Source organism: Lotus japonicus, chromosome 5 (assembly GCF_012489685.1).
Source record: "Lotus japonicus ecotype B-129 chromosome 5, LjGifu_v1.2".
Taxonomy (NCBI): domain Eukaryota; kingdom Viridiplantae; phylum Streptophyta; class Magnoliopsida; order Fabales; family Fabaceae; genus Lotus; species Lotus japonicus.
The window spans coordinates 18,653,902-18,664,976 of NC_080045.1; the positions used below are offsets into that span (position 1 = coordinate 18,653,902).

Sequence of the window (11,075 nt, forward strand, 5' to 3'; positions counted from 1 at the left end):
CAATCTAGTTCAGGGTTAATTCTTCTCAATATTGTTATCATCAAGTAATCATCTATAACCTGATATTAAATCCAACCTATTTAGTCTCTAACAATTCCACTCAGAAATCACATAACCTATGACTTCATAACTTCCGAGAAAATACTTAATATTTTCCAACATCAAATCTCTTGACTTAGTCTACCTCTACTTGGAGTAATCACACGAACTAACCAATTAATTTCTATACGACAATCATCAACTTCCAAAGATTTAAATCTTAATCTTTTACAATCAAGTGCTTAACACGAACTTTCCTCTAAAATCCGACTAAACCTCGATCAATTCAAACTCATCCTACACATCCTTCTACCAAAGTCCATTACCAGCTGTGATTCCGAATATCACCCCCTCAATATTAAGTTGATCAGGCCTAATACATCGAAGGTGGAAATTTAGAAAAACCCACTGGAACAGTCAATGAGTTCCTATCCTCCAGTAGTCACAAATATCCTGATACTAAATCCTTTAATGATTCCGCTACGGAACTATACACCCTCAACATAACACGTATACTACCCATACGGAATCTCCCTAAGATTCGTTTTTCAGCTACTAGCTTCCTCATAATCGCATCGGTGGAAGACTACTTTCTAGACTTAGTGTTTTATTCTAAACCTCGTGTAACTTCTATAGTTAAAACACGAGCAGTAGTCAAATAAATTCTTAGTAGGTGTAATAACTATAAGGTCAAAGCTTAGAGGTAAAAGTAAGTTCAGGCGTGTTTCACATGCTACGGGGTAACGAAGAGTATACTATACTAGAATGAGAAAGAATAGTTAGAAAGTTACCATCGTTCTTGCGCTCTCCTCTGACTATTCCATCAGCTCCCTCGTCGCACAAGACATAGACTCTTCCTCGTGCAGTAGGACGTCTTCCCCTTACCGTATGCACAGATGGCTCAACCTTGGTTACATTGCAATCCTTGGCTTGATGCCCCGGGCGGTTGCAGTTGAAACATAGAGGTCTCCTTTCTGGACACTTGTTAGTGTAGTGCCCCACCTTCTTGCACCTGTAACACGTCACTCCTTGACCCGAAGTCTTGTTTCCTGTTCCTCCGGTAGCATTTATGGGCTTATACTGCCCCGAGGTAAAACCTTCCTCTAAAGGACGTTGATACGGCTTCTCCTGTCGGAATCTCTCTTTCCCTTGATGATTTTGAAAGTTCGACCTCATTGGTCCCCCAGTGCCTGTTCTATTAATCCTCTTGTTCTTCATAAGTTCAACTTTTGTTGCCTTCTCAACCAAAGGTTGAAATCGTACAATCCCTAATGGTCTCACGGAATCCTCAATGTCAGCCCGTAGCCCGTTCATAAACCTCTTGCACATATAGCGCTCGTCCACATGGTCGTTGAAAAATTGGAAGTGCTTTGCCAATGATTCCAGTTTAGAAGCATACTCAGGTATGGTCATGCTCCCTTGACAAAGAGTCAGAAATTGCGCTTCCCTCTCATCTCGGGCACTAGTCGGAAAGTACTTGTCTAGGAACGCAGCTCGAAACGAGTTCCAGTTCACTTCCTCGTGATTGGCCTCCATTATCCTTCTGGCGCCCCTCCACCAGTACTCAGCATCTCCTAGTAGTAGGTAAGATGCCAGGCCCACCTTAGCCCCTTCGGCGGTATGCAGTACCCCAAAAATCTTTTCAATCTCTTGGATCCATAGGTCCGCTCTGTCTGGGTCAGTCCCACCCGTGAACTTGGGCGGATCCTGTCGCCTGAAATCAGTCAGCCCCCTATTCTGGTCTAGGGCTACCTCCCTCTCACGCTTATGTCGCTCACGTTCAGCCTTGTCAGCACGCCACTGAGCGTTCTCCGCAGTTTGATTCGTCATTGCCTGGGCCATAGCAGTCATTGCCCCAGCGAGTTGGTTCATGTTCACCATGTTCTGTTTAGTTAAACAAACAGTTAGTACTAACCATGAGATAGCATCTAGCATAACTATACAATATGATTACGTACTAACTTCAATCAATTCTAAGCGAAAAATCGCTTGGCAGACAATCAATTTTTACTCTTTGCAGAGTCACACAACCTAGCACAGAAGACCTATTCCCCAAAGACTCCCGAAAGACTCGACAAGCTCTGATACCACAATGTAACACCCCGATTTCGGTGGCGTCACTTTAGTAACTCAAGAATAAAATAAAGCGGAAAAGCAGGTATTTTTTTTTTCGTTTTCTTTAAATAAAAAGACTTGTCGAAATAAAGACTCAACCCAATCGCGATTAACAGCGATTAATATACAATACAAGCACAGCCCTCGCTGCACTAAAAACATCGTCACGAGTGTCCTCAAGTGACGGAAAGTAACATCAAGTAACTAAAGGTATTGCCCAACGACAAACAAGTGCGACTCATAAATGGAGTCATAATTTTTATAAATACAGTCCTCCGAAAAGTAAGTCAGCCCAAAACGGCTTCCAAAAAGACTTCTTATGTCCGACTATTCCATGCGATTCCCATCTACGGAGAACCACACCGAAAAGCAATCTGTCGGAAACTACCCTGTCCCAAAAGTAAAAATGAAAATCAGAGCTATGACATTAACACCCAACCTTAGTAGGCTCTAAAACACCCATACCCTATACTTCCATCATCGACCCTCATCTGGTCATGCATTCAGTCCGAGTCCTCGTCGGAAGCTTCAGTAATAGTCGTTACGCTCCTGGTCCTCCTCGAGTGACGAATCATGACGAATCGGCTGACGGACGCCTGGCAGCAGGCCGACCGCCCAAACACAAACATACAAACAAAGCCAAGGCGCTAGGGTCAACTCACGGAATAAAATAGATAATACAAACAACATGTGAGGAATAAGGGGGTATATATATGTTGTATATATACATGTAATTTATGTATTGCCTACCCTAAGGTATATACATAACATGTTATCAAAGCTCTAAATAACAATTCGATATCTGCTATCTCAACAGTTCAATAAACAATGGCTCAAATAATCAATACGGGTGCATGTATGCATGCAATATCAATTCAGAAGATTATCCCAACAATTAGGCATGTCAAGTCGATCCAACCCCTTGGGTTGAACATACGGACTCGCACACGCAACTCCCACAATTAGGCATGTCGAGTCGATCCAACCCATCGGGATGAACATACGGACTCGCACACGCAACAAATGACAACGCCAAGTCGGTTCACTCAAAAGAGTCGAACATACGGACATTGCGCGTGTCCAATGACTATCGCCGAATCGATCCAATCCATCGGATTGAACATACGGATCCGCGCGAGTCGAAAGGTTATCGCTGAATCGATCCAATCCCTCGGATTGAACATACGGATTCACGCGAGGTAAAATGGCAATCGCTGAATCGATCCAATCCATCGGATTGAACATACGGACTCACGCGTGCCTGAGTGACTACCGCCGAATCGATCCAATCCATCGGATTGAATATACGGATCCGCGCGTGTCAACAATTATTGCCGAATCGGCCCAACCCGTCGGGTTTGGACATACGGATTCGCGCCGAAAAGTCGAAGTTACACTCTTGGTGTTCTTCGTGAAGGCCCAGTCTTCTGACCGTCCCAAACCCCAAACATATGCATAATGCAATATGGTTAACAAAACATCGAATCGTCCTCACACGTACGAGTTTAACCACAAATCTCAATTTAAAAGGACCCGAAGATCAAAGTCGTCTTGCGACTAGGCTGTGAAAAGCCGGAGTACATATTGCACTCAGTGACATTTCCATGGTCACTATGGTTCATCCCCGTGACAACCATCAAATCATTTCAAGTTCAAGGCTTTTCGACTATTTCCCGTTTTTCACAATCATTTCCAACTCTTAAATTTTCCCAAAGGTCTCGTTAATTAATCAAAGCATTTCAAGTTGAGTTAATTCAATTATGAGGTTTATTATCGAAATCCAAGTTCCATAATTTCTTCAAGTTCCAAATTCCAACTATTAAAAGTTTCCCAAACCTCCCAAATAAAATCCCCGGGAAAAGTCTAAGTATTCCAAAGAGGGCTAGATCTCAGACCTCAGGTCAGGACCTGCCTAGGGTTTCCTCTCAACCCGAAAGATCAACAACATCAACTCAAATGTCCTACACTCCGCAATCGCTTCAACACGCACAATTCAATATCAATTCAACGACATTCAGCTCTAAAGAGCGATGCAACAATGATACGGTGCGGAAATCATAAGACAGAAACCAGTAAACGGCCGAAGCCTCTCAGAAAACGGAGACACACGTCTCATATAAGTTCACTCGGCCGTAGCCTCCAGAAAACATTTTCCAATTCCAAACGATAAACAATACCCAAGCAATATTCAATAACAGGCAATATTCAATATCAAGCATTATTCAAGTCGAATTTATCGACGCCTATAAATCAATAGCTAGTAAGTAAGTTGCCCTAACCTCGAGTTGTTCTGGTCTCGCGGTGCAGGTCTCGCTCACAAGCTTGCTCAGTCAAGCCCAAGGTTTCCACAAACGAACCTTAGAGCAAACAAGGCAAAAAATCAATCAAATTAAGTCGATACAGTCGAAACAATCCTAACTAACGTTCGACAAAGCTCACGAAGCTTCAGAGTACAACATTTAGGCACGAATGGAAGGGCTTTCCCCGAATGGATGAGTTTTGACTCAATTCAAGTTTTGTACAAAAACACTTTATTCGCTAAAACGTGCATAACTCGAGCTACAGAACTTGGAATGACACGAAACCGGCGCCAAAATTTCGAAAATTGAAAGAGCTACGCAATGGCTCAGGTCATAGAGACCCAAAAATTATTTTTGGACACGATACCCAAGCAAATAGGTTTCGGCCACTATGGAAAATAGGGTTTTCGAACTTTTTCTTCGATCTAAATCAATTCCTAGGTATTCTTAGGCGGTATCTAGGCCAGGGAAACTCTCAGAAAAAATATCGGGTCGAAAACTGTCGCAGGGGTATTTTGGTCAATATTTTTAGCTCGGAAACTCAAAATCAGAATTTCGAAAAACAAATTAGATGGGGTCGATCCTAACGACATTTATAACAACTAATCCTACTAAAGCTAAGCTCAGTCGAGAGTTTTTTATCCAAAAAGCGGAACCTCTGTCAGAAAATGGGTATTTTCAGAAAACTGGACCTCTGCGACGATTCGGCAGGATTCAGCCGAAAACAACTGGATATTCATGCTCTAGAGCACGTAGGCAATAAGTTTAGACACCAAAATCAGCTTATTTGGACAGTTTTACAAAAAGCTCAAAACTTTGAGCACAGAAAGACATAGAGAAAAGCGACAGAATTTATGATCAGAAGTAGGGAAAAGCATCAGTACCTCGAGGTCTACGCGTAGCAACGAACGGAACGACGATCGGTCAAGAATTGGCAAAATCACTTTTCTTCCTTTTTCCTCTCCAATGTCTCGGCCGTGTGTGTGTGTTGTGAAGCTTTTTTTTTTGATTTTTTTTTCATTTTTCATACTATATATAGGAAATGGAAAATGCGGAAAAATGACAATTTCGCGATTCCGATTTTTCCTACTGATTCCAACGTATTTTAGACACGATATTCTTCCCGCTGAATCTTCTAATTCTTCAAAGAAATATCAGTATGATTTTTGGTTTTCGAGGCTTGTTTTTAATGTTTACCGGCTTAAAAATGCACTTTATGCACTTTATGGTTTTGACCTCGGATGCAGAAACTTCCTTCTGAAGAAAGATTCAGAACGTCGATTAGAGTGGGCGTGCGCGGATAAAATCTTTATTTGAAGCTCCGAGTAGAAAAAGTCTTCATCGTCCGTTGATTTTAGGGTTTCTGAACTATCAGGGTTTCGGTTTCGGCAATCTTCCGAGTATTGGAAATTGACGTTCGTACATTCCAGGGTTTCGTATCGAAACGCTTGTCATGGAAAGGAATAAGAGAAATTCTAACATTCCTCTAAAGATTTTTGGAATTAGGTTCCATCGTGTCCTAAAACGTAAATTAGCTATTTACTATCGTTTTTGACCTAGGTTTAAGCGAATACTAATCGTGCTATAACTTTTATCGACTTGGATACCATCCTTAGCTTTTTTCCTGAACTTTCTCCTTCACAAATTTATTCCATTCAATAGACACTTGTTCAGGTTTTCCTTCACGTTACCTTAAATTAATCGTGAAAAGGAATTTTATTCGGTTTATTCCAAACTTAAAAACTTGGGTCTCACAGAGGCCATTGATAATGCAAGGGGCAAGTACCGAGGCTGAACAAGTCTAACCAAGGAAGTGGAGGTCCGACAAGGACTAACCAAGGAAGAGATGACCAGAGCAAGCACTATCAGAAGAAGCCGTACCTCCGTTCTCAGGGTGAGGGAGCAGCTTCTGGGACTTTTTATCCCTCGGGCGGGGATGGAACTAGACCGAGACCTCTTTCGGTGAGCCTGGAGGATGTGACTTGTTTCAAGTGCAACAAAAAGGGGCATCTTGCTAATCGTTGTTCTGAGATTCCTATGGTGTGCTGGAACTGCAACAAGCAAGGTCATATTGCTAGGGATTGCAAGGTTCCTAAAGTTGAGGTTGCAAATGTTGCTGGGGCAAGGAGGCCTACTGCTGGTGGAAGGGTCTACTTTATTAGTGGAACTGAAGTTGATGAAGACGAGGGTCTAATCCGCGGTAACCGCGAGATCCCGGGTAATTTCCTTATCGTACTATTTGATTATGGTGCTACACATTATGTTATAGACTTAGCTTGTGTGACGTGGTTAAAGCTATATGTGACAGAATTACCGTTCGACCTGATGCTGTCTATCCTTGTTTCATTAGGATGTAACAGTAGAAGGAAAAGAAATTAAGAGACAGATTCGGATGAGAGGTCGTATGAGTTCCAGGAGTAGGGTAGTATCTTTTGCAAGGAGGAGTTGTTAGAGATTTGATAGATTAAGAGATGATCTTAGATTAGACGTGGCTACTTGATGAGATAGACTCATTGGCCTTACTAGTGAGTTTTTCTGAATTTTCATCCGCAAGATATTGAGCCTGATCAACTTAATATTGAGGGGGTGATAAGTTACGTGACTCTTATTCTTCTTCTTTTCTTTTCCTTTTCTTCCAGAGTTTCAATTTTTCTTTTCTATTATTTATTTGTTTAAGGTACTAAATGGAAGTCTAAGGTACTATACACAGATCAAATTTTTTTTTTTAACGAACACAGATCAAGTTCTGATATCAAGGGATTATGATCTTCATCCTCAAAGTGAAGTTAGTAACATGGATGTTTGAAAAAAGATGAGAGAGAGAGAGAGGATCTGGTTGGAGACCTCCGGCGCGGTGGCACCGGCCTTGGAGTCAATCGGAGGCTGTACGGCGGTGGGAGGGATCTCCAAGGTGGCGGCGCGCTAACTATTCCACGGGAACCCGAGGAGGCCAATACCAGCAACATCATCGAGGTTATGGAGCTGAACGTACAGCTTTTAGACAGCAAGGTAAACACTCGGAACGAGATGGAAGAAATACTGATAATGGTGGAATTGGGAGACAAACAGATCATCAATCAACTCGGCAGCAACCATGTTTTAACCAACAGGGAGCAAACGTGCAACAACATAGGCAGCAGCAGGATCCAATAAACCAGTCAAGAATTCATGGGACTCAAAGAAGCAAACACCAACCTGAGTCATTCTCAGTTTTTGTGGATGGTTTAGGTGATAGAATGACAGCCCAGAGATTGCGGTCAGTCTTTGAAAGGGCAGGACGACTGCAGAGTGTTTTCATTCAGCAGAAGAAAAAGTATCATCGACGTTTTCGCTTTGGTTTCCTTCGTTTTCATTGTAATGATGAGGCCTGGGAAGCGATTCGTATGTTCCATGGTCTGAGACTAGATGGCACATAACTGGTGGTTCAAAAAGCGAATATTCAGCGACCTTTGCGCACACCTGTGGTTCATAAACCAGGGGAAAATGTTCCGGGGAAAGTGTGGAGACCAAAAGCACAACAGCAGGGGAGGAAGCAAGAACCGTCTCCAGCAACAGACGTCAAGTCAGGGCTGATTGGTGCTGTAGTCCAACCAAAAACATACCAATTACGTGTGGTTGATTCTGATTTAGATGAAGAATGGGTTCTGAGATGTGTTAGGGCACGAACCTTACTGTCCATGCCGGTGGAAATATTACAGGAACAATTTAGCCAGATTGGTCTTTTCAATTTTCGTTTAATTCCCCTGGGAGCGGATAAGGTGATACTGGAATTTGAAACAAAGGATGAGATGGAAGAAACCATCACAGAATGAAGTTTCTTTTTAGAACAGAAATTGTGTGATATCAAGCCCTGTACAGTACTTTCTTTTGGCGTGGCTCAACTTATCTGGATTCGATTATGGCAGGTACCACTGGGCTTGTGGAGTGAAGCATTCTTTACATCCGTCGGAAACAGGCTAGGGAACTATGTTATGTCTGAATCTGCTACTTTGTTGAGGCATAGAGCAGACTTTGCTCGCATTTTGGTTCGTACACATCATCCGATTCTTCACTGTTTTACCATGGCGGTTGATGTGAGTGGTACATCGTGTATTGTCTTGGTTGAAAAAGATCCTACAACTTATGACTATGGGGCTGTAGAGGTGAAGCCGGCAACACCAGTAAAAGTGTACAATTCAGATGAGGATTTGAGCACTAATGATGGAAGCATGGGGGAAGAAGGGGGAGACGAAGGGAGAGATGGAGAAAATCCGTTTGATGATGGTTTGGATGAAGAGGAATGAGATATTTCGGGACGGTGCGGCAGAGGGTTTGAAGACGTGTTGTAAATCATCTTCCACTGGTGCGCTGGAAGATGTGGGTCTCACGGCGGGAGTGGCTTTGCCGGTTAAGGTGGAGGCGACTGAGATGGAACAGGGGGTTGTCGACAATGTTGAGAGTCTGCAAGCAGAGGGGGCAGCAGTTTTGCACGTTACAGAAAACATTCAAAATACGAATGTAATCAATTCTGGGGAGCAACAGAAGGAACAGTTGGAGGATATCATCAATTCAGGTTATTCAATTGAGGAAATTAAGGTGTGGAGAGAAAATTTAAAATCTGATGAGATTAGTTTTAATGGAAAACAAATATTGGATAAATATATTCAAAATCAAGGAAGAGGATTTTCTGTTACTGGTTATTCCTTTAATGCTGATGATTTGAATCAGAAATCAAATATTTGTTGGCCTTATTCTGCATTGAACTGGGACCCACAATTATTTACAAACAAATCAGAAGCTAAGTCGTGTTTTCCTATCTTGAAAAACCAGAAAAACGGATTCTGTGCTTTTACGGGTTCTGATGCAAATTTGCAAGCTTCTGAGTCAAGGGGAATCACAGACGTGTTTGTGCATACATCACCACACCAAATAATTCGACATCGTGCAATACCAGAGGCTACTGTGCGCTTAGCTTCCACACCTGAGGTAACAATACGTTCATGCTCACCAATTTCGCCATCTTCTGTGTTTCCTGGTCCAGTCACGCCTGTTGCTGCTGCTATCCCTGAGACTCAAATAGAAGAGAACGGCTAGAATACAAATTCGTCAAAGAAGTCTTCACAGAGGGGTCGTCCTAAGGGAAGCAGAAACAAATCGAAACCCCTCCCACTTGATTTTCTAGAGCCGGTGCCCGGGGAGGATGGAGTGTCAACTAGAGCTCAGAGAACATGGCTACTTGGAAAACGTTTGGGTTTGAAACCGCGAGGATCAGAGGCTTTGATGCTCCGTGGTTTAGAAACTCAAATTCGCCAAAATCATCCACACCTCAATTAATATGTCAGGTCTTTGGCTGACATGGAACGTCCGCGGCTTGGGAGGAACAACGAAGCGGGAAGCAGTAAAGAAAGCAATTTTGCATTTGAAACCCGAAATGGTTCTGTTACAGGAAACAAAACTGAATGAACTTCGGGAGCGTACAGTAATTTCTTGGACTAAAAGTCTCAATATGCAGCATGCCGAATCTAGTGCTGTTGGAACAGCTGGGGGTTTGATGTGTTTGTGGAGGGAGAGTTCTTTGCAGGTTCTGACAGTGGCCGTAGAAACGTGGTTTATTATTCTGACTGTGAAGTTGCCTAATATTGATCAAACAGTGCTGATTGGAAATGTTTATGGTCCTCATTCTGTGACGGATCGTAGTCTTTGTCTTGAAGCTCTAAAGCAACGGGTTTTACGCCATGGTGGTTTGGTATGCATAGGGGGAGATTTTAATGCGGTGCTACTGGCCTCTGAACGCTCATCAGGACGTGTCCTTGATGTGGGCGACTCATCCTTTCAGCAGTTTGTTCAAGACAGCAATTTATTGGATTTACCACTGAATAATGGCGATTATACTTGGTTTTCTAGTCGGAACGACGGGATTTGGAGTCGCTTGGATCGTTGGTTAGTGTCTGATGAGGTCCTGGTAACGTTCTCTAATATTTCTCAATCTGTTTTACCATGGAATGTATCTAATCATAGGGCGGTGGGTTTGTTTTTTGGGGTGCCTGATTCGGGACCAAAACCATTTTATTATTTTAATCATTGGGTTGATGAGGAGGGTTTTAAGGAATTAGTGGAGGCTTGGTGGACATCTGCTGTGTATCCAGGGTGGTCGGGTTATGTGTTGCAACAAAAGCTAAGAGGGTTGAGAGGAAAAATTAGAGAGTGGCGTAGAAAGAAGGGTGCGTGGGGTGTAGAAAAAATTGCAAATTTAGAGAAGAGATTACAGGAGGTGATGAGTGAGTTAGAGGCAGGGGGGTTCAGAGGCTCTGAATAAGGAGAGAAGGATGGTTTTAGAGGCTTTGTGGCGGGCATACCGTGAGGAGGAAAGAATATGGTTACAAAAGTCAAGGGTAAGGTGGTTGAAGGAGGGAGACAGAAACACAAAATACTTTCACCGTGTGTGTAAGGCACGTACAGTAAAGAAAACCATCACGCAGCTAAGGTATGGTGGGCGTCTGTTATACTTCCCCAGATGAGATAAAAGAAGCTATGCGAGCACATTTCATTAATTTTTTCCGCAAGGATGGTGGTCCTAGGCCGTGGTTCTCAAACATCAAATTAAATAAAGTGTCGGAGGCACAAAAGCACTTTTTGGAAGCA

At 42.8% G+C, this 11,075-nt stretch overlaps 1 protein-coding gene across 1 annotated transcript; it reads left to right on the forward strand.

The window, feature by feature from the left end:
- The first annotated feature begins 9,864 nt into the window (after positions 1 to 9,864).
- LOC130719232 (uncharacterized) lies at positions 9,865 to 10,749 on the forward strand. Its single transcript, XM_057569864.1, has one exon. It carries the CDS (start codon positions 9,865 to 9,867, stop codon positions 10,747 to 10,749), a length of 885 nt encoding a protein of 294 aa, XP_057425847.1.
- Positions 10,750 to 11,075: the final 326 nt, after the last annotated feature.

What these genes read in the sequence shown, in the direction of transcription:
- LOC130719232 (XM_057569864.1), top strand. Translation starts at nt 9,865, where the DNA reads ATGGTTCTGTTACAGGAAACAAAACTGAATGAACTTCGGGAGCGTACA.